We start from the raw sequence: 27,280 nt of genomic DNA on the forward strand, positions 1-27,280 counted from the left end.
AGTGAGACCTCAACAGGGAAGGGTTTGGCGAAGCCTTTTGAGTGAGTGCCCTGGAAAACTCAGGTCAGCTGAGGCAGCCTCAAGCTGGTGGGACAGGAGATCTATGGGAAGTTTCATCTTGACCTATGGGACTGTGGGTGCATTCCCTTCTCACATCCAGAGCACATGTTCCTCCGAAAAGCATACAAGTGCATACAAACACACCACACACAAAACACACACAGCACAGAGACCACATGCAAAGCTTCTTGTCTCCATGCAGATTTGCTCCTTAGTACACACACAGTCAGTGTGCTTGGCCCACAGACCTGCTCCGATACATTCTCTCACACTCAGACACACGCCCTTTTCGTCTGCCCTCTCATGCACTGCCTCTGGTGCCAGGCATTGTCGCCTGGACACGCGGCAGGATCCCCCGGCCTCCCTCCCGACCTGCTTAGTCACCTGAATCTGAGCCAGGCAAGCAGGAGGGAGGGAGGAATGGAGGGCCTGACGTCAGCCCTCACTGCCTGCCCCTGCCCAAGCATCCATCTGGGCCCCAGCTTGTCCCAGACTCACATCTTACTTCTAGGAGCTTCTTTAATGTCTGAGTCTCTTGCAGACATCCATTCCTTTCTATCTTGCAGCCACCTGGGAGCAAGCAAGACTTTCTGTTTTCCCCATCTGCAGATGGGGCAAACTCAAGGTGCCAGGCTTGGGAAAATCCAAGCCTGTACACAGGCTTACAGCTAGAAAGGGGTGCAGCCTAGCAGCCCAGGACCTAAACTAAGTGACAGGTCTCAGACTTCCCCATCTACTATGGGACCCAAGGCCCTTCCTTGCCCCTTGCTAGGTTCCTTCATTCCCATCTGAGAAAGACAGTAAAGGAAGTTATAGGATGGTGGCTTCTTATGGAGGTAGCAACCTCAGGGAAATCATATGCAAATTTTATGGGCCTGGGTAGCCTGTGGCTTCTGCCTGTGGTGACTCTCATTCCCTTGGTCTCTGCCTGGGACTGGAGGTGGAGGATCTCCCGACCCTGTGCTCCCTAGGCTCCTACGGTCTGGCCCTGGGCTTGTCACTGATGCTGCCTTCCCATCTGTTTAATGTGGAGAGAACTGTAATGATCATCTTGCCATTTACTCATTTATTCAACAAATATCTACCAAGCTCTTACTATGTGCCAAGTGCCGCTGAAGATGCCAGAAATATTTATGGAGACAAGGCAAAAGGAGCCGCTCACCTGGTAGTGGGGAGCTAAGCCTGCAAGGGGAGGGGTGGGCGGAAGGAGAAGGGCTGATCACCTAATAGGAGGATTCCTGCCAGCTTTGGAGGCTCCTGTCAGGCTGGGTTTCCTCCTTTGCAAAGGAAATTTTCTCCTATTGCCAGGCTAGCTCTCTTTTCTTTTTTCTCTTTTTTCTTTCTTGCTGCCCAGCAGCAGCAGCTTCACTGCCCCTGGGCCCCCACTCATTCAGATCACTGTGTGCCAGGAAGAGGCTCTGACCCATGTCCTCACCCACAGTCCACCTCCAAGCCTGGTTGTGGCATGGGCAATCTGGCAAAGTCTGGCATCCATGGTGGAGGTGGGGGGCAGGTCAAGGCTCAGAGTGGAGAGGGAGCATGGTTGGTCAGCAGGCAGGACTAGAAACCAGCCCAGGCTCCACCATGTCAGCCCTACCTCCCTGACATCTGTCACAGTAAGGAATGGGGGTGAGAACTGAGGCAGTCATGAGACCCATGAGACACATGTTCTCTAGTTTACAGTGTGGAAACAGAGGAAGTCACCAGCAGACAGGAAGAGCAGAGGGCCAGGAGTCCACTCTTCCTCTTCCGGAGAAGAGGATGAGTCCAGCCCAAGAAGAAGGGGTGGGGACATTGGGCTGGAGTGGCACCAGTACCTAGTCTGAGGCACAGAAGAGGTCCCAGGGTGAGAGTGAGGATTCAGCCAGGGCCAAGGTCATAGTGTCAAGTAAGTGGTGTGTGGCTGATGCTGGATGTTGCTTTGGGGTTCAATCTTGGGCTACTGTTTGGCCTGGGACCTGGTTTGTTTTGCAGGAGGTTCTGGGTCAGTGTGAGGCCAGACTAGGGAACATCTCAGCCTGAGAAGATGTGGCACACAGTTTGGCACATGAGCATACTGAAGGAAAAAAAGCAAAAGTACAGATGATGATGTCTTGCTTGAAACCCTTAAAGCAGCACCTCCTCCTCCAGTGGACCCTGTCCTGGGCCTGAGGCACCACTGGGGAAGGCAGGGGTGTAGCCAGTTCTGCCTGTGGTCCTGGAAATGGTGAGAGGAGGTAAGAGAGACTGAGCTCCAAGGAAGTCTTTGTGAAGGATGAAAGGCCGGAATATCCATCTGGGAAACCTCCCTTTACAAAGTAACAAAACCTACAATACCAGTGTGGCCTGTTCATCACCAAAAGGAAGCCATAGTGGAACACTTTGCTGTCAGGGGGTGGGGCTGGTGAATCATCAGGCAGTGTCCCATTGGGCACTGAGCTGACCCTGGACTGTCTCAGTGCTACTTGGCTTCTAGTCTTCTGCCTGTTTGCTTGTTGTGACTCCAGAGCACCAGATTATCTGCTTCTCTATGAGGGCAGCATAGCAGAAGTGGCTGTGCCTGTTTTGCAGGTAGGGACACTGAGTGCTAGAGGGCTGGCACACACAAAGCTAAGTCCCCCGAGGTCCTTCAGTTCCCTGGTAGTAGTAATAGACTGTGAGTTTGGGTGCTGGCAGCGTGGGAAGAGGGAGTGACCAGAACAGAGGCATGGGGGCTGTGGCCACAATGGGAGCAGCACCCTGGTCAGATCTCCTGTTGGGACTTGCTTGGCATCCAGGAAGTGATACCCTCTCTACTATCTCCGAGGTTCCCAACAAGGCAACGCAGAGAAGCCCCAACGAAGGTCATGGAGGGGGGCCCAGCTGTCTGCTGCCAGGACCCTCGAGCAGAGCTGGTGGAGCGGATGGCAGCCATCAATGTGACCCATTTGAAAGAGGAAGATGGAAACCCAGAGCCTCCCAGGAATGGTGTGGACTCTCGGCCCCGGGCTAGAGCTGCTTCTGTGATCCCAGGCAGTGCTTCAAGGCTCCCCGCAGCACGACCCAGCCTCTCAGCTAGAAAGTTCTCCTTGCAGGAAAGGCCAGCGGGAAGCTGCCTGGAAGCCCAGGCTGGACCTTATGCCACAGGCCCTGCTAGCCACATCTCTCCTCGTGCCTGGCGGAGACCTACCATTGAGTCCCACCATGTGGCCATCTCTGACACAGAGGTTGGTGAAGCAGTGCTCATGAGCCCCCTAGGGAGCCTTCACCATTTTGTCCCTGTTTGTGCCATAGTTATCTAACATTGGTTTAAGCTGGGGAGCTCTTTATCTAACAGTGTGGCTTCATCCCAGGGAAGTTCCATCTCAACCAAAGGTTGCCTCTAGGAGGCCCATGTCCCCACCCCTGGCCAGGCCTGGAGAATAGGTCCCTTCTTTGTGAACTACTGGCTTGCACCTGTAATCCTTGATATTCAGGAGGATGAGATATGAGAATTCAGGTTCAAAGTCAGCCCAAGCAGGAAAGTCTATTATCTCCAATTAACTATTTTTTTAAAAAAGTAGAGGTATGGCTCAAGTGGTAGGTCATCAGCCTTGAGCAAAAATGCTAAGAAAGAATGCCCAGGCCCCTTTTCTTCCCATTACAGTCCTGCCTCCTAGAGTCCACTCTGGCCTGAGGCATTGTAGCATACCTCTAGCTTCCAGTCTCCTGTGGGTCCTAGCTTTGCCACTTGGATCTACACATGAACTTGGGAACTGAGGCATCCACAGATGTCAGAGACCCGATTTTTTTTGTGTGTGTGGGGCTTGAACTCTGGGCTTTGGTGCTATCCCTCTGCTTTTCAGCTCAAGGCGAGTGCTCTACCGCTTGAGCCACAGCGCCACTTCCAGTTTTCTAGTGGTTAATTGGAGATAAGAGTCTCACGAAGTTTTCTGCCTGGGCTGGCTTTGAACTGTGGTCCTCAGATCTCAGCCTCCTGAGTAGCTAGGATTACAGGCGAGAGCCCCTGGCACCTGGCTTAGAGACTTGATTTTTTTTTTTTGTTCCTAGACTTCATGTATCTCTCTTGTCCCTTCACACTCAGTTGCTTTTGGAAATGCTTGCTTGTTGGGTTTTCACAGAATAAGGTCTTCTCAATCCCAAAGCCCAGGCAAGAATCAGTGCATTTTTTTCTTTACCACTGAAGGGAGCCCAGCATAGTCAAGGCACACCCAAGCTGGGAAGGTTAGTGAGAACTGAGATTCTGGGAATTATAGTCTAGGGATAGGACTGTACCCTGAACAGGCTCCCATTGTGGGATCCATGTTGTCTCTGGATCAAGGTGTGCCTGATGCTTCCTCTTTTCCCCCAGGACTGTGTGCAACTCAACCAGTACAAACTGCAGAGTGAGATTGGCAAGGTAGGATTGGGCCAGGACAAGTGTAATGAGGGTGGTAGGGTTCTTGTCTTGATATCTTCCTCTTCTTTTGTGGTAAATGGAAATCAGAGCCTAGAATGCTCCAGCCTACATGTGGACAGTTTTGTCCTGGGAAATACCCAGCACCAAGAAGAAGATGACTCCTGTTCCTGATTCCCAGGGTTCTAGAGAGAGATTAGGAGGGACTGGAGCCATATTAAACCAGGCAAGGGCAAGTTCCCAGGGCAAAAGCATCCCCTCTCCATTGGCTGAAAATGTATGCTCACAAGTCATCTGGTAGGATGGGGTAGGGATGGGATGCAGGGGCAGGGACCAGAGCTGTCAGTCTGGCCATCTCCTATCTGGTCCTGGGGAAGGCGTCTTATCCAGGTGGGGCTAACCAGTGCCTGTCTACAGGGTGCCTATGGCGTGGTGAGGCTGGCCTACAACGAAAGTGAAGACAGACACTACGTGAGTGTGCAGTAGGAGGGCGGTGTTGCCAGGCTGGGCCCCAGAAACCTGAGTAGTGGGCAGAAGTATCGGGGTGATGATGAGAGCCTGTGACCTCTCAAAGGACAGGTTCCCTGTCCCTAAGGATATGCAAAGGGAATGAGCTTCCTGATCCTGGGGCTGTGCAAGCAGAGGCTGGCTTCCTCTGCAGGCAAGAAGAGTGAGGGCAACCTACACTCAGGTATGACTTATTCCTAACCAGTCTCATGCACGCTCAGTGCCAGTGGCAGATGCCCATTGTGCCTGTCTCAGTCCCCATGGAATCAGCCTGTTCAGCTCCTTGTGGCTGCACATAGTGACATTTATGTCCCTCTCTCCTTAGGCAATGAAAGTTCTTTCCAAAAAGAAGCTACTGAAGCAGTATGGCTTTCCTCGTATGTACCTGTCTGCCCTATTCTTGGGAGCTCTTAGCCTGCTAGGGGAAGAGGAGTGGATCCGCTCATAATTAGTCTTGTTAGAAACAAGAGTAGAGGGAAGCAAAGGCTTGGGAATGGGATGTAGTTGGTGGATTGGGAGGGGATCACCGTCTTGCCTTTTGCAAGTCTTGCTTGAGACAGGTTGCAGGCTGAGGCAAAGCCTGGCTCATAGAACAGTGGTCTGACTCTCTTTCGGGTCACAGGTCGCCCTCCCCCAAGAGGTTCCCAGGCTTCCCAGGGAGGACCAGCCAAGCAGCTACTGCCCCTGGAGCGGGTGTACCAGGAGATTGCCATCCTGAAGAAGCTGGACCATGTGAATGTGGTCAAGCTGATCGAGGTAGGAGGTTGTGGTAAGCAAGCCGAAGCTAGCATGCATGTCCTGGGTTTAACATGAGCAGTTCCTGGGCAGGGAGGTGCTTGGCATAGATTTAGGGTCCTGCTGAGGGAGCAAGTGTGGCTAGACCCTCTGCCCCCAATAACAATTCAGACTTGGGAAGGACTACAGGAAGGCATGAGGGCCATTCAGATTGGCCAGACGTGTTCTCACGGAGGGTCAGGAGCTGCTGCTCCAGTGGCAAAAATTAGTCCATCCTTCCCATAGGAAGTAAGAAGAGCCAGGTGCCATATTCATGTGGGTTCGGTTACTGCTGCAGTCCCATCCGTTTGGCACCTGTACAGTTGCTGGTCCATATCTGGGGTGGGCTCTGAAGTGTATTAGACATCCCGGGGCTAATAGCGACCAGAAGCCTGGGTCCGGACCCCATGTCTCCTCAAACCTCAACCGTGTGTCTTTTTACCAGGTCCTGGATGACCCAGCTGAAGACAATCTCTATTTGGGTGAGCAACCCAGCTTTATTCCTACTGCAGAAGAAAATAATGGTGATAATGCACCCATAGGGTGCTGTCAGAAGAAAATCAGCTAGTATAGGCAGAACATATTACTTATTATCCTTATTAGAATTGCTGTTCTTTAAGTTTCTCATGCCTGCTTTACAGCTGGTTTAGAAGAGGCCTGAAAAAGTGGGGCAGAAGGAGAACTGGCCTAGGAATTAGAGGACAGGGCTTTAGTTTTTTCTCCCTGTCTTTAGTCTTTACCTGCCTGTCTGCTATGACCTTTAGGAAATTTTCTGACCAGGGAGCTGAGAATGTGGCTTAGTGGTAGAGTGCTTGCCTAGCATGCAGAAGCCCAGACTTCAATCTCATCCAGTTACTTCCTCTGATATCTTGAGACCCTGTCCTGTCCCACCCTGAGTATGTCTCAGTGCCTGTCCCTTCTCCATCCTTAAGAACAGGAATGGACCTTGGCAGTGAATGCTGTGCCAGCTTAGCTATATCTTACTTTCTTTTCTTTTCTTTCAGTGTTTGACCTCCTGAGAAAGGGGTGAGTTTCCCATCTGATCAGGCTGGTCACTTGTAATCCAGTTCTCCTTTTTTCCCTCTCTGTGGCCCCTAGCCCAAGGGCCAGCTACTTCAGGAGATATCAGAGTCTTAGACCTTACCTTCACAAGCTCTGGTCTTTGTGGTAAATAAGAGACTAAAAGGACTTTTCTTTGAAGTCTGGTGGGGGTTGCAGGCTAGAAGTCAGAGAGGTCTCTGGAAAGAGGTGTGTGTGTGTGTGTGTGTGTGTGTGTGTGTGTGTGATTGTTTGGATGGAAGAAGGGGAAGAAAGCAATGTTTTTAAGCAAAGTATAGAGGTAGATTCAAATCACAAAAGCATTTTTCAAGTTTTACTAAGTGAGAATTTATGAGTAGAGTGCGTGGGACTCTCTTTGCTCCCGTTTATGAGAGGGAAAGTTAAGGAGCACTGGATAAATGGATTGCTCAGGGTTATACAACATATCGCCATGGAACTGGATGGACTGGGAGTCCTTTTGAAGGAAAGCTGTATCTTGTCTCTGTTTGGGGGCTTTCTTAAAGTTCAGTTTGGGGAGGGGGACAAGGAGTGGTGTCTCTTGAAGACCCAGAGGTTTTTGCCTCCATTCAAAACCAAGAAATATATGTGTATATAGCTATCCATCTCTGTAATGGAACCCTATCTATTTTAACTATTGCAGTTGCCACCCAGTAAATTGATTTCATGACTCTGTTGGATTCACAGTTTGAAAAACATTGCTTTAAATGGAATCTTTGCAATTGTTTGATTATAGATACTTTTAAATGCTTAGAAGACACATAAACCAAGGGAAAATAAGATAAAGCTGATTGGAAATTAGGATTGAAAAGTGATATTTTTACATTTTCATGACATGAGAACAACCCTAATATCAGGTTAGCAAGGGGGCTCTGGAGGTCGTGGGGGTGGGGGGCTGTGTAGACACACACACACACACACACACACACACACACACACACACACACACACACACACACACACACACAGCTCCTCCAATCCCCCTGAGCATCCCTCCCCTGCTCCTACTCCCCCAACCTCCCCAGGCCGGTCATGGAAGTGCCTTGCGACCAGCCTTTCTCCGAGGAGCAAGCTCGCCTCTACCTGCGGGACGTCATCTTGGGCCTCGAGTACTGTGAGTGTGGGCGCCCGCCTTCTGGGGTTGGAGCTGTCAGAGATCATCTGGAGCCTGCCTTGCCTAGGTTCAGTAGCAGCGCCTAGGTCTGGCAGGCCCGGTGGCTCCTTTTGCCCAGAGCTGACCTGCCAATCAGCTGTCACGGAGGCCGGGCGGGGTGTATGGGCGGGGCCATGGCTCACTTCACTGGGCATGCGCCAAGTCCCTTGCGCCTCCGGGGTGTTTTTCCCTTATCTTTCTTCCGAGGCCAAGTTTAGCCTCTCCCTAGGCCTCAAAAGATATGGGATGAATGAGATTTACGCCCTGCTGCCTGGGGAAAGAGTGTGCCTGGCACAGTGCCCGTTTGTGAGTGGTGGTAGGGTGGGTTTACCCTTAAGGTGAGGAGAACTGGCCGGGGGTGGGGGGAAGCGATGCCACCGCAGCTTCTATGTCAGGAATTAGTTGACTCATTTGCTTATTTATTTCGTTTCCTTCATTCACTTATAAGTACCATCTCTGTGTTGGGGTGGAGATTCCCCCATCTGACTCCAGGAGTTTCACATCCCAGAACTTAAGTAGGCAGATGTTTTGGGGTGGTGCCTGGCAAAGCTGGGGAGGTCCTGGGGGCAAGGGAGGATAGAGAGCAGTTCCTTTTGGTTGACTCATCCAGTGGGCAGGAGATAGTGATTGATGAATGATGCTGGACACTGCCCAGGTCACACCGGGAGGTCTGGGAATGCCTCTGCAGGATGTGTATGACTGCCGCCTGTTGTGAGGCCCCTGCTCCAAGCAGGGGAGGGGCACGGTGGGATTGGAGTCTTCATCCATCTGAATCTCTGGCAGCTGGGTGGAGGGTGATAGACGGCCAGCTGGCCAAGGAGAAAGCTATTTCTATAGCCCAAGTGACAGATGGTGGAACTGGGATTAGGGTAGTGGCAGTGGGGGAGGGATATGAAGGAGGCAGGGTGGCCACGTGGGGTGACAGGTGTACGTACAGGAGGTGCTCCCAGACATCTAGGATTCCAGCCTGGGTTGGGGACTATAGGTAATGCCTTTCTGTCTAAAATCTTGGCTTTTTGGAACCAGATTCTCCTTAGGGGAAAAGGGTGGAAGCCTAGCAGAGGTGTGACCTATAGGAACAGGAACAGGAACAGAACCAGAGCCTCTGATATCCTCAGCTTAATGAGGCACGTGGAGGAGATAGTCTATAGCAGGTGCCTAGAGTTGTTTGGTAGGAGGGGAGATTTTGCCTTGGCTGTGGTCAGCAACAGGCACAACTCTACCAAACTGTGGCTCCACCTTCTTTTTTATTTGAATCCTTCTCATCTGCCGAGGGCCTGTTGTCTGTCATCCTCTATCCCCTGCAAAAGAAAGGGCATCCTTTAGTCAAGAAAGGGTTCTTGACTAAAACCTCTTCAAGACCCAGCTGATCACAGTGAAGTAACTCTCTGGAGCTGGTGGTTAGTACAAGGGGTTTGATAGGTAGATGAACAGGCCCTGGGGTGCTGTGATTCTGGCCCCAGGAAGGAAAACTGAAGCTGCCCAAGATCTGATTCTCAGATGGGGTCAGGTGCATCAGGGGAGGTGATGAGATGCAGTTGGATCTGGGAGTGGGAGAAAGGATATCTATATATCTATCCATAGATCTAGATTTATCTATCTATAGATAGAGATATTCCCTTATTGCATTCCTTCCTTTTCTTCCTTTCTTCTTGTCTCACTATATATATCCTACGCTGGCCTCGATCCCTGATCCTCTTACTGTAACAACCTTCAAGTAGCTGTGATCATGCCCAGCTTAGAATATATTTTGAACTTGAGTTTCCAGGGCTACTTGATGTGAGGTCTGCAGGGAGGAGAATCTTTAGGTTTCTGAAACCTGGTGACATGATGTCTTTAAGGGAATGGGAAAGACTTGGGGTGGGGGGACATGGGCTTTCTCTTTTGCTTGCATTTGTTGGTGGTGAGGGTTGCAGACAGAGAAGCCAAAATCTGAATTAGACATGTTATTGCAATATATTGGAGATGCTTTGATCTAGCTGTCCATTGTGATATCTGTTGTATAACCCATCTGGATAAAGAGTCTGGAGTTTAGGGGCAAGGCTAGCATTTGAGAAAAGAACTTGAAACCAATTTCTATGGCTAAATAATGCAGCTCCGTGAGCGTAATTGCTCTGGTGGGTGTATAACATGTTTCCTGTGCCTGGAACATAGTAGGCAGTCAGTGAGGGGCCATTGGTATTGTGTCTATTGGTGGAGTTGCTCTCTCCCTCTTCCCTTAGCCTTATTATCCTCAGCTTCCTTTCCTTTTTTTCACTCCTTTCCTGTCTTCCTCCTTTTCTTCACCCTGGGTCTGTTCATCTAGCAGGGGTGGGGGGCCTTTTTTCTGTCAAAGGTCGTAACATCATTGCGGCCATACGAAGTTATCAATATAGGCAGACAGCCATGGGCAGCTCACATGACGCATTCAAAAAGCAGATATGTTTGTCATATCATTTACCAAGTGATTTTAGGGGACCCACTGGCTGAACATTCCTTACCCCTGGCTCAGGGAAGGCTTTTGCTGAGTAGGGGCCTACAGTGGATGGTTGGGGGATGGGGTCAGTGCCTTCTCTGTGCTGGAACATTTTTGGTCATCTCCACTTGAGTGCCCTTTCTGGCAATGATGGACCCTGGAAGCAGAGGCTCATGGCCTGCTAAACTAGGTTCTGATATAGCTTTATCTTCCCGAAAATGGTTGACCCTCACCCTAGGTCTATTTATCCTGGTGGTGCCAAAATCTGGAATGTCTTCCTTTTCTAAAAATCCCACATCTCAGATTCATAGGAATTAGAAGTATATCTGTAAGATACCACAGTCCCCACAGTCCAACGTGGTCCTAGGAGCAGAGATGTCTTTGTCCAGGATAGGTGGGGATGAAACTGCAAAGTGGTGCTGCAGGCATCATTCAAGTGGGAGTGAACCATGAGGGCCTATGGAGAATCCTCTCCCTCCCCAGTTTCCCCTGACCTCCTTCCTCAGTATCAGGTGCTGTGTTTGTCATAGACCTGGAGTCCAAAGACTCATAAGATCACCATCCCGGCTCTGCTGCTAACTCCTTGGGCTGAGCTTCACTATGTAGTAGTTTAGGTAGCCCTGCTGTCCTCTTCTGAGGTCTTTACAAGATGAGAGTGTGAGGTCTGTGATGTGCCCTGACTTCCCTGGGCAGACAAGGTCAGGAGGGAGATTCTGGGCAGTGGTCCTCAGGCCAGCATATCAACTACTTCTCTCTGCAGTGCACTGCCAGAAGATTGTGCACAGGGACATTAAGCCATCCAACCTGCTCCTGGGAGATGATGGGCACGTGAAGATTGCTGACTTTGGTGTCAGCAACCAGTTTGAAGGGAATGATGCTCAGCTGTCCAGCACGGCGGGGACTCCAGCATTCATGGCCCCTGAGGCCATTTCTGACTCCGGCCAGAGCTTCAGTGGGAAGGTGACTCCCAGGGCTTGGGTTACATTGGGGTTCAGATAGAGGTACAAAAAAGCTTGCAGCAGGGGCCGGTTTCCAAACAGAGGGATATCAGGGTCCTTGTTTCTAGGAAATGACATTACCTATTCTATGAAGCCTGACTCACTCCCCAAGCTTGGCTTTCTCATATTTTCCAGCAAAAAATGGTCCCAACCTCCTCTACACACGTTCCTGCCAGTTGAGCTGTGCTGAGTTGTGGAATAGGCAGCGACCCCACTCCCTACCTTCATGGTACAAAAGGACAGGAGAATTGTAGTCAGGAGAAGGTGAAAGTGCCCTTTGACCTTCAGAGAGTGGAGAGGATTTGCAAGGGGACCTAGGGGTACAGGGCTGGGCAGGGTTTTAAGGACCTGGACATTCGGGCTTCCTCCTGAGTGACAGATGCAGTAGGCAAAGCCTCCTGAGAGGGACCTGCAGCCAGCGTGTTCCTTGGGTCCAGGCCTGGCCTCACCTATGGAGTTCAGTGCCAGTTACAGCCATACCACAGAGGGAAGGGAAAAAACCTGCTGAGTATAGATGAGGTGTGAAGCTCAAACAGAGCGCAGGGATGTATGTTTTGGGTTGTTGTTATTGTTGTTTGTTTGATTGATTGATTTTGATGGTACTGGGGTTTTGAACTTGGATCCTCACACTTTCTCAGGCAGGCATTCTTACTGCTGAGCCATGCCTCCAACCCTAATTTTTGCTCCTTATTTTTAAGATATGGTCTCGCTTCCTGCCTGGACTTGATCCTGGGAAAGATCCAACTATATTAGGCTTCCTGGTATCTAGGAAAACAGGCACCCACTACCATGCTCAGCTCTTGATTGAGAGGGCTTTTGTGAACTTTTTTTCTACCTGGGCTGGTCTTGATCCCAGCTACTAGATCCAAGGTCCCTAACTACTTGTGAAAGTTGTTAGGATTATAAACATTATCCAGTGGCACCCAGCTGAAGATTATTTTTTAAACTTTTTATTTTGGGCTAGGGTATAGCTCAGGTAGAACAGTTGCCTAGCATGTGTGAAACTCTGGATTTGATCCCTAGCACCACATAATAAAACAATAACATTTTATCTTGATATAATTCCAAATATACAGAAAACTTATAAGAATGCTACAAAGAAATCCCATGTAACTTTGCCCAGGTTTACCAGTTGTTAATATTTTGGCTAATTTTTCTTTTCTTTTCTTTTTGTCGGTCATGAGGCTTGATCTCTGGACCTGGGCGCTGTCTCTCACTCTTCAGCTCAAGGCTAGCGCTCTACTACTTGAGCTACAGCGTGCCACTTCGGGTTTTCTGAGTGGTTTATTGAAGATAAGGGTCTCACGGACTTTCGTGTCCCAGCTGGCTTTGAATCCTGATCCTCAGATCTCAGCCTCCTGAGTAGCTAGGATTACAGGCCTGAGCCACTGGTGCCCAGTTTAATTTTTCTTTTCATATATCTTTTTCAATTTCTTTTTTGTTAGTCATTGGGCTTGAACTCAAGGCCTAGGCATTGTTCCTGTGCCTTTTCCCTCGAGGCTAGCACTCTACCACTTTGAGCCACAGCTCTACTTCTGGTTTTCTGGTAGTTACTTAAAGATAAGAGTCTCAAGGATGTTCCTGCCTGGGCTGGCTTCGAACTGCAATCCTCAGACTTTAGACTCCTGAGTAGCTAGGATTACAGGTGTGAGTCACTGGTGCCCAGCTCCTTTTTCAATTTCATTTTTCTGAGCCATTTGAAAGTTAAGTTGGAGACTATGTCTCTTAAGACTCTATACTATAGTACATGTTTCCTAAGAATAAGGGCATTGTCTTACATAACCTAGTACAATGGTCAAGGTTGAGGAATTTATCACTGGTAAGACTTGTTATATAGCCAGGCACCAGAGGTTCATACTTGTAATCCTAGCTACTCAGGAGGCTGAAATCTAAGGAACATGGTTTGAAGCCAGCCCAGGCAGAAAAGCTCCTGTGAGACTCTTATCTCCAATAAACCATTTAAAACAGTTAACTAGCAAAAAAAGCCTTGAGTGAAAAAGCCAAGAGCACCAGGCCCTGAGTTCAGATCCAAGCGGGGCAAGCAGGGCTTCAATGGATAGGGGATGCTTTTTGTGTCAGGAAGCAGGAAGTGGGGGTTGGAGATAGCTTCTTCAGTGGATTAGTATGAGAAAGGTCGGCGCCTGGAAGTTAGAGCTGGTTTATTGAGTAGAAGTTCAATACACACAATAATTTCTGGGGAACATCTATGTCATAGAAGCAGCAAATGTGACTGGATAAAGGAAGCTTTGAATATTTTGACCTAAAAAACACATCTGCCTTCCCCAAGGAGGCTTAGAACCCCTGGAGGGCAGCAGCTCTCTTGTAGTCATGATGGAGTCCTCAGTACTCAATAGAGGGCCCAGCATGGACCAAGGATCGGGGAATTTTGTTGAGTAAACACTTGATGGAAGGAGGGTCACCATAGCCCACTGAGCTTTATGTACTAGGGGAAGGCAGTGTTCACTGGGAACTGATGTGAGCATGCTCTTTTTTCTAGGCCTTGGATGTATGGGCCACTGGAGTTACTCTGTACTGCTTTGTTTATGGGAAGGTGAGTGCTGGGGGGTTGGAGGGACAACACCTGGGACAGCCCAAAGTCCTGGTCCCAAGGCTGGGCCCAGAGAGCCAGGTCTGTGTGACAGATGCAGGCCCTTCCCTGAGACTCCCTAAGACTCAGGACTGAGGGAGAAGAGTTTCTTTCTTCTTCTGTTTTTCTCTCATCTCCCTGGGGATGGGAGGGAGCACTGTGGAGTTCCAGTATAGCAGGCATCTGAGAGGAGCAGTCAATGATGGTGTTGCGACCTTTCCAGCCAGAGTGGCCCCATCCCTCTCCCTTGATGCTGTCCGTTTATCCATACATTCATGCAACCGAGTATCTTTTACTTATGCTCTGGGTCAAACTAATCCTTGGGAACATCCAACTTTGATTTGACCAAGATCTCTGCCAATGTTTGGCTCAGTTCTAGTGACCACACTGGGGGACAGCAGGGGATCTTGGCAAACACATTCCAAATGCCAGTCCTTGGGAGCAAAGGCCTTGCTCACCCAATTGTACCACCAGCAAGTGTAGGGAGCCTCAGAGTTCCCCCATAAAATTACGTGTTGGGTTTTATTTGTTGAACCCTGCTTCATGCAATGCCCTGAACAAATTTAGATGAAGTCCCTCCAAGTAGATGCAAGAGTAGCTAGGGACCGTGACAGCTCCCTGCTATCCCCAGCACCCCACTTCCTCCCAGCAGTTTGTGGCCTTGCAACTACAACTCCTCTCTGCCTTTCCATTCCACAGTGCCCCTTCATTGATGAGTACATCCTTGCCCTGCATAAGAAGATCAAGAACGAACCTGTGGTTTTCCCGGAGGAGTGAGTTGTGCACCCAGGGAACCAGAGGGCTCTGCCCACTCCTGGGGAGGAGTATCTGACTTTTAGCAGAGCTTTTGCCCTTTGAGGACCACACCCCAGCCTGCAGAGTTGCAGGTGGGGATGCTGATCCCAGGGAGGGCATCTGGGCAGGTGGAGAGTAGAACTCTTTTTTGTGTGTGGGTCTTGAACTCTGGGCCTGGGCACTGTCCCTGAGCTCTTTAGCTCAAGGCTAATGCGCTACCACTTGAGCCACAGCACCACTTCTGGTTTTTTGGTGATTAATTGGATATAAGAGTTTCACAGACTTTACTGCTTGGGCTGGCTTTGAGCTGTGATCCTCAGATCTCAGCCTCCTGAGTAACTAGTATTAGAGGCGTGAGCCACTGGTACCTGGCAAAAGCAGAACTTTTTTTTTCTTTTTGGTCGGTCGTGGGGCTTGAACTCTGGGCCTGGGCACTGTCCCTCAGCTCTTCAGCTCAAGGCAAGCGCTCTACTGCTTGTGCCACAGCACCACTTCCACAAAAGCAGAACTCTTGAGTGGAGGGTTTCCAAATATAGGAGTTGTATCTCATTGGATAGATGGGACCGCTAAGCCTAGAGTTCATTGGTATTGGCCCCAGGTCAGGCATTCATAGCACAGCTTCATTGAAGGCCAGCCTGGGTCAGCAGTTAACTCCACACAGCTTGTGACCCCAAGAGGAACTTCCACATACCAGAGTGCTGTCCATTTTGCAGGTAGACAAGCAGAGGCCTGGAGGAGAACTGAATTTGAGAGCTGGGATTGGATTTGAAGGCCCCTCCTCTCTGCTCCCTTCCCTGAGCCCAGGGGCTGGTCTGAGGGCTCCTTGATCATACCTGCTTCTTCAGATGTTTTGGCTGTTGTGGCTTCAGCCTACCTCCCTGACTTCTTATTTTTAGAACCTTCTACCATCAGTGGGAGTGACCAGGGTGGGACAGCAACTGAAATGGGAGTTGTCCTCTGATTCTTGCCCTTTTGCACCCCCTGCCTGTCTGGTCCCCAAGTTCTGTCAAGCCCATCTCTTACTTGTCTTCAAGCCCCAGTTTCTTGTGCCCCTGCCTAGTTCAGGCCTCAGCCTCTCTCCCCACACTTCAAACCATCGCTTCTATGGCCCTCACCTCTCCATCCAATACAGGCCTGGTGAGTTTTGCTTAAGCACAGTGAGTCTGACTAGCTTATGCTTAACATGGTCCAAGGCCACAGCATTCAAGAACATTTGGATTTTGTGACTCTGACACTACCCAACTGGATTCAGTCCAGTTCCTACTATCCTTTAGTTTCCTGGCTCCTAGTATTTCTTCCTACTGTGCCTCCTGTTTGAGAGTCCCTCCTGGGACCTAGGAGTTTTTAGAGACAAGGAATTTTTAGGGACTAGGAGTTTTCAAAGACTTAGCATCTAAGATAGCAGAGAGAAGCCCCCAAAATTCATACCCCTCTCCAGTTTTGGACAGATGGGTGCTCCAGGAATGGCAGCAAAGAAGCTGTGTTTAGGCAAGGAGATATACTGGCTGCCATTAGATTGGCAGTGCTGTTCTCCTCTTCTGAGTTTCTTCTCCCTGCCCACACTCGCTTGAGTGGCAATATAGCAACCTACTATCCTTGAGCCTAAGTGTCCCTCAGTTAGAGAGAGGAACTTTCCTGACCATATACAGGTGGAGGGAAGAGTGAGAGTGAAGGCCTCCACTGTCTTCTCGTCCATGTGAGGAGGAGTGCGGGCTGAGTGTCAGAACCCAGGGCAAGAAGGAAGGGGGTTCTCATTAGTGTACCTGTGTCTTTATTCTTCCCCTGTCTAGGCCTAAGGTCAGCGAGGAGCTCAAGGACTTGATCCTGAAGATGCTGGACAAGAATCCTGAAACAAGAATTGGGGTGCCCGATATCAAGGTCGGGGGACAGGAGGCCTTGAGCTGGGCTGGGACACACAAAACAGGCTTGTCTCCCCTTCCTGAGATACTGCCCTGGGACATGAAGTGCCTTGGGTTTTAGGTTTGGGGTTTTGGGTTTGTGGGCTTTGGACTATCTCAATGTCGTTGCCGGTAGGATGTCTTTGATCCTTGCTGATTGGGTATCTTACCACTTACAGCCCTAGCCTCTCTTTTCTTCTGGCCTCCACAGTTGCACCCCTGGGTGACCAAACATGGGGAGGAGCCCCTGCCCTCAGAGGAAGAGCACTGCAGTGTGGTAGAGGTGACTGAGGAGGAAGTAAAGAACTCAGTCAAGCTCATCCCTAGCTGGACCACAGTGGTAAGATCCTTCTGGGAGAGTCTGAAGCGGGCATGTGTACTGCTTGAACTTGTTCTGTGCTTGGACCTATTGGGGGCATGGAGGGCACCTGGCTTGAAGCCTTGGTGACCCCTGCTTGCTGAAGGCCTGTAGAGCGAGGGTGTGTTATGGAGTCTGAGCCTTGTGGCCTGCATATGGAAGGCTTGGTGAGGAGAGTGAATGACTTAGAACTTACAAGTCTTGCTGAGGCCAGAAAGCTTGCAGAGGCTGAATTGCTTTTCCCTGGGCACTGCATGGATATCCAGGCTGTGACAGTGAAATGTTCTGAGGCCTTCTAGAAGCAGCTCCAGACACCACAACCACCCTCTCAGGAGCCAGAGCTGCCGAGTGTGTCCCGGTGTCCCAGGCCTTAGTTCCTCATGCTGTCATGTGCTCCCCAGATCCTGGTCAAGTCTATGCTGAGAAAACGTTCCTTTGGGAATCCATTTGAGCCCCAGGCACGCAGGGAAGAGCGTTCCATGTCTGCTCCAGGGAACTTAGTGACGTATGTACTGCGGGCCTGGTCTGTGGGCTGCTTCCTGGGATGGGTTGGGCCACTCTTATGGGGCTGTCCCCAGAGCCTGGAGATGAAGCTGAGTCTTAGAATAGGGCCCCAATTGCACCTCTGCCCTCAAGATGAATTGGAGCTAGAAGGGACCTTCCTGGGCCACCCCTGCCCCAAGCTGGGCCTAGTGTCCTAATGTACACCCTGCCTTCCATGGCACAAGAAGAAGGACCTTCCTTCTCATGGACGCTTGATGCTGTCACATTCTACCATAGGATCCTATTTAGCCATCTGGCTCCCTATCTGTGACTCCCTCAGTCCCTGGCAGCCTGACAGAGGTTTGCAGTGTCCATGCCTTGTAGAGGTTGGCTCATTCATGGAAAGTAGGCCCTGGAATGGGTGTTGGCTACATTAAGAATAGCCTTTGTGGGGCTGGGAAGGTGGCTCAGTGGTAGAGCGCTTGCCTTGAATGCATGAGGCCCTGGATTCGATTCCTCAGCACCACATAAGCAGAAAAAGCCGGAAGTGTCGATGTGGCTTAAGTGGTAGAGCGCTAGCCTTAAGCTGAAGGGCTGAGGGACAGTGCCCAGGTCCAGGCTCAGAGTTCAGGCCTCATGACTGACAAAAAAACAAAAACAAAAACAAAAAAAACAGTCTGTGTCACCTTTGGCTGGCACTTTGCGAATGCTGTTCTTTGCAAGGCCACATGGATAGGCTGAGCCTATAGAAGAGGACCCACTGTTCCCTGAGGGCTTTTCTGTGAGCTACATATCTGAGTTCATCACTTCCTAGGAGAGCCCAGAAAAGCAGTCCACAAACACTGAGCCTCCTTCTCATTCTCAGATTTTCCACTATAATAAAAGTCAGCTTAGGATTCCAACAAGGCTGTTGGAGTTGTGCACGGATCTGCAGAGAGATCCATGTGGTCCTGAGCCACAGCGTGGTCTCGGGTGGTGCTCACTTCCTTTGTCTGGCCTGTGAAGGGTACTGGCAAGCGAAGGTTAGCGGAAGCTGAGTTCAAGCTTGCTTTGTGATGAGCGTGTTCCACAGAAAGGTGTCTGTAGCTATCAGCCCAGCCTCTCAGAAAACAGTTCTTTCCTTTGTGTCCTTCCAAGGAATGTCCTCATAATAGCAAGGGGTAGAACCTAGGAAAGGCCTGACAGGGAGCTGTAGTTTTCCATTTCTTCAGAAAGGTGGTCAAGAATCAGGCACATTGTCTCTTGAGCTCATTAGGTCTCAGGGCTTTGATGCTACAATTGCACATGGCATAGGAGAATCCTACAGAACTTGACAAAGGAGCCAGTTCTGAGAGCAATAATCACAACAGGACAACAAGCAGTTCAGGGCCATCTGGTCAATCCAGGGATGCCTTTGGCCTGGCGCCCCCTAATGGCAAGACAATCCAGCCACAGGTTAAGAACACTTGTACCTAATTTGTATCCTGACAATTGATCATTCAAGATTGACTAAGTCACCCAGGGGCCCGTGGCTCATTCCTGTAATCCTAGCTGCTCAGGAGGCTAAGATCCGAGGATTGAGGTTCAAAGCCAGCCCAGGAAGGAAGGTCTGTAAGACTATTATCTCCAATTAACCACCAGAAAACAGGAAGTGGCACTGTGGCTCAAGTGGTAGAGTGCTAGCCTTGAGCTGAATAGCTGAGGGACAGTGCCCAGGCCCAGAGTTCAAGCCCCATGACTGACAAAAAAAAAAAGAGAGAGAGATTGGCTAAGTCCCTTGCAGCCATAAAAGTCTATAATTGAATTTTTAACTATTGTTATTTTAATACCCTATATTAGTTGTAAAAAAGGGTTTCGTTGTGACAGTTCCATAAGTATATACAATACACCTTGATAATGATCACTGTTACTCCCACAAATCCCTTTCTACCTCCCTGCCAGTTTTTGCAACTTCAATGAGTTGCACTGTGCTGTTTTCACATACATACACAATGTAGTTAAGCATATTATTCCCCCCCATCACCCTGTCCTTTCTCCTCCTCCACTCTGAGTCCATACCAGTTAGTCTACCTTTTACATTTGTTTGTTCATATTAAGCCTAGATTCCTCATATGTGAGAAAACATATAACACTCAACTCTCTAAATCTGGAATTTTTTTTCTATTTAACATCATGATTTTTAGTTCTACCATTTTCCTACAAATGTCATAAATTTATAATTTCATATAAATAATAATCCTCCATAAATTTATAATTCCATATAAATAATGATCCTCCATTGTGTGTATATACCACATTTTCCTTGACCATTCATTGGTTGGTGGACACCTAAGATGAGTCCATAGCTTGACTGTTATGAATAGATGTGTGTATTTGGGTAGATCTGTTGTATGCTGACTTACATTCCTTTGGATAGGGTTTCCTCAGTATTTCATGGTTTTTATTGAAGAGATCTTTTACCACCTTTGGTTTTTCCTAAGTGTTTGCTTTTTTTTTTTTTTTTCAGTCATGGGGCTTGAACTCTGGGCCTGGGTGCTGTCCCTCAGCTCTTCAGCTCAAGGCTAGCACTCTACTAGTTGAGCCACTTCCAGCTTTTTCTGCTTATGTGGTGCTGAGGGAGTTGATGTCTTGTTCCTGATTTTAGAGAAAATGCTTTCAGTTTTTCCCATTTTAGTGCAATATTGGCTATAGGTTTATCTTATATAGCCTTTATTATGTTGAAATATGTTACTTCTGTTTCTTCAAAGGTTTTATTATGAAGACATGGGGTTTGTCAAGGCTTTTTCTTCATTTCTTAATAATCATGATTTTTTTCCTTAATTTTCCTTTATCTTTTTCTTTTTTTCTTTTTGGTCAGTCATGGGGCCTGAACTCGGTCTGGGCGCTGTCCCTCACCTCTTCAGCTGTAGACTAGTGCTCTACCATTTGAGCCTCAGCCCCACTTCCAGCTTTTTCTGCTTATGTGGTGCTGAGGAATCAAACCCAGGGCCCCATGCATGCAAGGCAAGCACTCTACCACTGAGCCACCTTCCCAGCCCCTTTTCCTTAATTTTATGTGTGTCATATGGTGTTTGTTGAGCTTTATATGTTGAAACATTCTTGCATCCTTAGAATGAAACCAGCTTATGATGCATATGTACCTGTAGTATGTGTGTATGTGTGTGTGCATGTGTATGTATTTGTGCATGTTTATGTGTCTGTGTGGTTTTTATTTTTGTTTTGTGACAGTACTGGAGCTTGAACTCAGGGCTTTTGTTTAGCTTTTTTTGCTCAAGATTGGCTCTATCACTTGAGCTACTCCTCTACTTCTAGCTTTTTGCTGGTTAATTGGAGATAGAAGTCTCATGGCCATGCACTGGTAGCTCACGCCAGGAAACTGAAATCTGAGGATTGTGTTTCAGAGCCAGCCCAGGCAAGAAAGTCTGTAAGATGCCGGGCGCTGGTGGCTCACGCCTGTAATCCTAGCTACTCAGGAGGCTGAGATCTGAGGATCGCGGTTCAAAGCCAGCCCGGGCAGGAGAGACCATGAGACTCCTATCTCCAATAAACCACCAGAAAACCAGAAGTGGCGCTGTAGCTCAAGTGGTAGAGCACTCGCCTTGAGCTGAAGATCTGAGGGACAGCGACCAGGCCCAGAGTTCAAGCCCCACGACCGACAAAAAAAAAAAAAAAAAAAAGAAAGTCTGTAAGATTCTTATCTCCAGTTAGCCACCAGAAAACCAGAAGTGGCTCTGTGGCTCACGATGGTAGAGCCTTGAGAAAAAAGAGCTCAGGGACAGCACCCAGGCCCATGACCATGCCTGGGCTGGTTTTGAACTGCAATTCTTGGATCTCAGCCTCTTGAGTAGATAGGATTATAGGCATGAGCTATTAACACCTAGCCCTATTGAATTTTGTTTTCAAGTATTTTATTGAGAATTTTTTGCACTTATGTTCATTAAAGACAAGTCTCTTTCCCTTTTCTCTCTTTACCTACATACACATGTGTGTGTCTGTATGTATATATATATATTTTTTTTTTCTTTTCCTTTACTGTCCTTATCCAGTTTGGCATCAGAGTATAATACTAGCTTCAAGGAATGAGTTTGGTAACATTCCTTCCCTTTCTCTTTTATAGAGTATCTTGAGGAGCATTAGTATTAGTTCTTTAATGGTTTGATTGAATTCAACAGTGAAACCATCTGGGCTTTTCTTTGCTGGGAGATTATACTGCTTCAAGCTCATTATTCATTATAAATGAATTAAAGTTGTTTGTATTCTCTTTATATCCAGTTTTGGTAGGTCATTTAGTAAAAATTTATCCATTTGTTCTGGATTTTCCAGCTTATTGGAATTATGTTTTTATAATATTCCCTAATTATTCTCTGAATTTATTGTAATATCCCCATTTCATCTCTAATTTTATTCATTTGAGTCTGTCTTTCTTTTGGCTCTCTTGTTTGTCAACCTTGTTTCATCTGCTCAAAGAACCAATTCTTTATTTCATTGATCTTTTATATTGTTCCTTTAGTCTCCATTTCATTACTCTATGCTCTGATCTTTATTCTATTAATTTTGAGTTGTCTTGTTCTTGTGGGTTTTTTGGGCTTTTTATTTTTTTTTTTTTTTTGGTCTTGGGGCTTGAACTCTGGGCCTGTGCTCCATCCCTGAGCTCTTCAGCTCAAGCACTCTACCACTTGAGCCACAGCTCCACTTCTGATTTTCTGGTGGTTAATTGGAGATAAGAGTCTCAGAGACTTTTCAAGCTCAGGTTGACTTTGAGCCGTGATCCTCAGATCTCAGCCTCCTGAGTAGCTAGGATTACAGGTGTGAGCTACTGGTGCCCAGGTGTTCTTGTTTTTTTTTTTTTTTTTTAAGGTCTTTCTTTTTTAGTACCAAGGTTATTGAACTCAGCTGTTCATGCTTGCTAGCCAAATACTTTACTTGAGCCCTGCCTCCAGCCCTTTAGTTATTTTTTTCAGTGAGGGTCTCAAGTTTTTGTCCAAGCTAACCTTGTACTGCAATCCTCACAGTAGTCAAGATCACAGGCAAGTACTACCCTATCTGGCTTGATGAGTGAGATAGGATCTCCTTAACTTTTTGTCTGGGCTGGCCTCTAGCCAAGATCCTCTTGCTTAGGCTGGCCTCAAGCCAAGATCTCTGCTCTCTGAGTAAGCTGGAATTTCAGATGTGAGCCACCATGCTCCTCCAGATCGCTTTAATTTTTTTAATATTGGTACTCATAGCTATAAACTTTTATCTTCACATTGTTATGTCCCAAATGTTCTGACAAGTTGTTTTTGTTTTCATTTGATTACAGTTTTCTTAACTTCCTCACTGATTTTTTTGTGCCTGTTCTAGGGCTTGAACTCAGAGCCTCTGGCCTCTTCCTGTTTGATTCTTTTGCCTGTAGTCGACACTCTGCCACATGAACTACATTTCTGCTTCAAGCTTTTTGCTGACTAATTGGAGTTAGGTTTTTGTTTTTTGTTTTTTGGGGGGGTCCAGTCGTGGGGCCTGAACTCTGGGCCTGGGCGCTGTCCCTCAGCTCTTCAGCTCAAGGATAGTGCTCTACCACTTGAGCCACAGCGCCACTTCCGGCTTTTTTCTTTTTGCTTATGTGGTGCTGAGGAATTGAACCCAGGGCCTCAGGCATGCAAGGGCAAGCGCTCTACCACTGAGCCACCTTCCCAGCCCAGGTTTTTTTTTTTTTTTTTTAATTCATTTGCCCATCTGGCTCTAAGCCAAGATTCTAAGATCTCAGCCTCCCAAGAACCCAAGATTCTAGGTGTGAGCCACAGTTATCCAGGTCACACTGACTTCTCCATCGACCCACTATTGTTCTATCTCCATGTGTTTGTGTAGTCTATATAGTTTCTCTTGTTTGTAATTTCTAATTTTATTCTGTTATGATGAGTTAAGATAAAAGAAATTACTAGCCAGGCACTGGTGGCTCATGCCTGTAATCCTAGCTACTCAGGTGGCTGAGATCTGAGGATCACAGTTTGAAGCCAGCCCAAGCAGAAAAATCCCTGTGAGACTCTTATTTCCAATTAACCACTCAAAAAAAGAAACAACAACAACAAGAAAAAAAAAACTGGTGCTGTGGCTAATGTGGTAGAACACTAACCTTGAGCACAAAGAGGCTCAAAGACAACACCCAACCCCTGAGTTCAAGCTCATAACCCACAAAAAAAAAGTCTCATTGACTTTCCTGCCTAGGCTGGTTTTGAACCAGGATCCTCAGATATCAAATCTCAACCTCCTGAGTAACTAGGATTACAGATGTGAGCCACTAGCACTTGCTGTCAAACCTTTTTTTTTTTTTGGTCAGTCAAGGGGTGCTGTCCCTCAGCTCTCCAGCTCAAGGCTAGCGCTCTACCACTTGAGCCACAGTGCCACTTACGGTTTTTTGGTGGTTTATTGGAGATAAGAGTCTCACAGGCTTTCCTGCCCGAGTTGGCTTTGAACTGTGATCCTCAGATCTAAACCTCCTGAGTAGCTACGATTACAGGTGTGAGCCATCGGTGCTCGCACTGGTGCTTGCTGTCAAAACTTTTTGTGGCCTAAGATGTCTGTTTTGGAGAAAATTGTATGGGCTACTGCAAAGACTGCATATTCTGCAGTCATTGAATTGAATACGCTGTAGATTACTGCTAAGTCCAATGTCCTTTAATGCTAAGATTTGTGTGTGTGTGTGTGTGTGTGTGTGTGTGTGTATATGTATATATATAATTTGGTTTTTTTTTGGTCAAGATGATCTGTTGGTGAGAATGGAGTCTAGAAGGCATCTAATATTTTTGCATCTGGATCTCTGTCTCTTTGTGTCTAGTAGTGATTGCTTCATAAAATTGGGTGCACCAGGCTGGGAATGTGACTTAGTAATAGAGTACTTGCCTAGCATGCACAAAACCCTGGGTTCGATTCCTTAGTACCACATAAACAAAAAAGCCGGAATTGGCGCTGTGGCTCAAGTGGTAGAGTGCTAGCCTTTAGCAAAAGAAGCTCAGGCTCAGTGTCTAGGCCCTGAGTTCAAGCCCCAGGATGGGCCAAAAAAAATAAATATTTTGTATCTTCTTCATAAATATCTAATTATCTTAATCCCTCCTATTTCAACTTGATGTCTACTTTGTCAGATGTGAGTATAGCTACTTTTTTTTTTTTTGTCAGTCTCGGAGCTTAAACTTTGGGTGTGGGTTCTGCTGTCCCTCAGCTCTTCAGCACAAGGCTAGCGTTCTACCACTTGAGCTATAGCGTCACCTCTGGTTTTCTGGTGGTTAATTGAAGATAAGAGTCTCACAGACTTTCCTGCCTGGGCTGGCTTTGAATAGTCATCCTCAGATCTCAGCCTCCTGAGTAGCTAGGATTACAGGTGTGAGCCACTGGAACCCAGCTTTGTAAGGTGTTTTTTTGTTTTGTTGAAAAAAAAATGGGTCATGTTTTTTATTAGTCATCCAGTCTGTTTTTTTATTGGGGAGTTAAGACCATTTACATTTAGGCTTATCATTACTAATTTGTATGTATGCCTTTCCTGGGGCTTGAACTCAGGGTCTAGGAGCTGCCTCTGAGCTTCTTTTTACTCAAGGCTAGTGCTTTACTCTTTGAGCCACAGCTACACTTCTGGATTTTTTTTCTGGTAGTTTATTGGAGATAAGAGTCTCGTGGACTTCCCTTCCCAGGCTGGCTTTGAACCATGATCCTCAGATCCCAGCCTCCTCAGTATCAGGATTACAGGTGTGAGCCACCAGCACCCAGCTTAGGCTTATTATTGAAAAGCATTTGTTGACTCTTGTGGGTTTTTTTTCCCCCAGATTGAGTACTGGGTTTTCTTTTTTTCTTTGCCCTGTTGATTTTAGGATTTTATTGATTTGCTGAGTTGACATGTTTGATTCTTTCCTAATTCTCATGTGTTCATTTACCAAGTATAATTTTCAAAAAAGACTTTTATTTTATTGCAGAGTTCCAGCATCTGTTCCTAATTCATTGAATTTTGTTGTTATTGTTCTGTTGGTCCTGAGGTATGAACTCAAGGCCTGAGTGCTATCCCTGAGCTCTTTTGCTCAAGGCTAGCACTCTACTACTTGAGTCACAGCCCACTTCTGGCTTTTTGGTGGTTAATTGGAGATGCGAGTTTCACAGACTTTTCCACTCCAGCTGACTTTGAACTATGATCCTCAGGTATCAGCTTCCTGAATAGCTAGAATGACAGGTGTGAGCCTGTAAAGAGAGGCCTTGGGGCAGAAGGGTCAACTATAGGAATCCAGTAGATATGTGACCAAATTTTTTTTTTTTTTTGGGGGGTCCGGTCGTGGGGCCTGAACTCTGGGCCTGGGTGCTGTCCCTCAGCTCTTCAGCTCAAGGCTAGCGCTCTACCACTTGAGCCACAGCGCCACTTCCGGCTTTTTTCTTATGTGGTGCTGAGGAATCGAACCCAGGGCCTTGAGCATGCAAGGCAAGCACTCTACCACTGAGCCACCTTCCCAGCCCCTATGTGACCAAATTTTAAGACAGATTACTCTGCCCTTTGAGCAAGGGGGAAAAAAGTGCTAGTGAAAGACCCTCAACCCACACCTGCTGAGGGCTGATTAAGATCAACGACCTGGCTGATTCTCTAAGGAAGTCATCTGGGTTGGATCATCAGAGGTTCCTGAGAAGTTTATCTCAGGAAACCAAGAAGCCACAGAAGGATTGTAAGCTGCATTCATGAATGTGTGAGAGTGACCATGGATCCCCTGCCCTGGTCTCTCCCAATAGGAAAGAAGGGTATGGTGAAGGAGGCAAAAGCTCGGAACTCCCTGGCGTCCAGGAAGATGAGGCTGCATCCTGAGCCCCTGCATGTGCCCAGGGCCGCCGGTAGCATGTTCATCCCACACCTCCAGAGGCCCACCGCCCTCATGCAACAGCTGCCTCTGCAGGCAGGGGGCTAGGGACTGCAGTCCCCTCCCTGGCCCCCTCCCCTGTTGTGCTGCATGACCTGTGCACAGGCATGTTCAGGGACAGGATTGGAATATGTGTCATCCGTGGCATGGGGAACAGGGCCCCCAAGGGGCCTTCTTTCTGGTTCCAGCTCTTCTTGGCCTAACCTATCCTGTGGGGAACCCAGGCTCAGAACAGAAGGTAGGAGACCAAGATGACAGGTGGAACCCTGGCTTAACTACACTCTGAGACCTCCACGGCTGGGTGGGTCTGGCTCAGCTTCCATACTGCATGGAGGATTTTGCTCTGTTCTGGGCATGGAGGTACACAAGCTCCCTTCCCCACAAATGCGGTTATGAAGGCTCTGACCTCTATAATGTATGCCTGGACCTCAGCAGGGAGAAGGCCAAAACTGGATATGAAATTCAGATTCCCTTTTTTTTTCTGTTGTCTTTTATTTTTGTTTTGACCATGGGGCTTGGAGGGAGGAGGCTACTGGGGAATCCTCTGTGGCCCTTCCCGCAGCTGGGAAGCATACTCATGATTTGGTAGTCAGGTGGACTGGCTTGCCCTTCCTGGATCATGTTTTGTATCCAGCACCATTTAGAAAATAGCCTGGACTGAATCAAGAATGGAATCCACACCTGAACCAGGAGCAGCACCCCTTCCCACCCATCACACTCGCTCCCAAGGCTTCCCAGAGCGAAGGCTGCAGAAGTAGCATTGGGGTGACATCGGCGGAGGGCTCACAGAGCTGTGACCTTGCAAATGTGGGAGTAACTGGGATCTGATGTTTCACTAGCTTGCCCGTCACCTTCCTTGGATGAAGGATAAACTGTTTGGATGGGAGGCCTTGCCACACAAGGGCTCCAGCACAATGTGTACTCTGGCAGGTGGGCCAAGCACTCCATCAACCACCTCCTCCCTA

At 48.0% G+C, this 27,280-nt stretch overlaps 1 protein-coding gene across 1 annotated transcript; it reads left to right on the top strand.

The window, feature by feature from the left end:
* Window positions 1–1,884: 1,884 nt before the first annotated feature.
* On the top strand, window positions 1,885–26,780 carry Camkk1 (calcium/calmodulin dependent protein kinase kinase 1). The gene is made up of 16 exons (XM_042699454.1): window positions 1,885–1,948; window positions 2,846–3,245; window positions 4,370–4,417; window positions 4,832–4,885; window positions 5,247–5,298; window positions 5,544–5,677; window positions 6,141–6,177; window positions 6,700–6,721; window positions 7,777–7,865; window positions 11,120–11,319; window positions 13,855–13,908; window positions 14,644–14,717; window positions 16,530–16,617; window positions 16,849–16,977; window positions 17,397–17,500; window positions 26,191–26,780. Exons 2-16 carry the CDS (start codon window positions 2,886–2,888, stop codon window positions 26,261–26,263), a joined length of 1,518 nt encoding a protein of 505 aa, XP_042555388.1. The 5' UTR covers window positions 1,885–1,948; window positions 2,846–2,885; the 3' UTR covers window positions 26,264–26,780.
* Window positions 26,781–27,280: the final 500 nt, after the last annotated feature.

This window comes from Dipodomys spectabilis, unplaced genomic scaffold (assembly GCF_019054845.1).
Source record: "Dipodomys spectabilis isolate Male_0828 unplaced genomic scaffold, ASM1905484v1 ptg000250l, whole genome shotgun sequence".
Classification (NCBI taxonomy): domain Eukaryota; kingdom Metazoa; phylum Chordata; class Mammalia; order Rodentia; family Heteromyidae; genus Dipodomys; species Dipodomys spectabilis.

Excerpts from the sequence above, each read along its gene's own strand:
- Camkk1 (XM_042699454.1), top strand. The coding sequence starts at position 2,886 with ATGGAGGGGGGCCCAGCTGTCTGCTGCCAGGACCCTCGAGCAGAGCTG. Across the intron at positions 6,178-6,699 it reads TGAAGACAATCTCTATTTGG|TGTTTGACCTCCTGAGAAAG; the intron begins GTGAGCAACCCA and ends CTTTTCTTTCAG. Across the intron at positions 17,501-26,190 it reads GCTCCAGGGAACTTAGTGAC|GAAAGAAGGGTATGGTGAAG; the intron begins GTATGTACTGCG and ends CTCTCCCAATAG.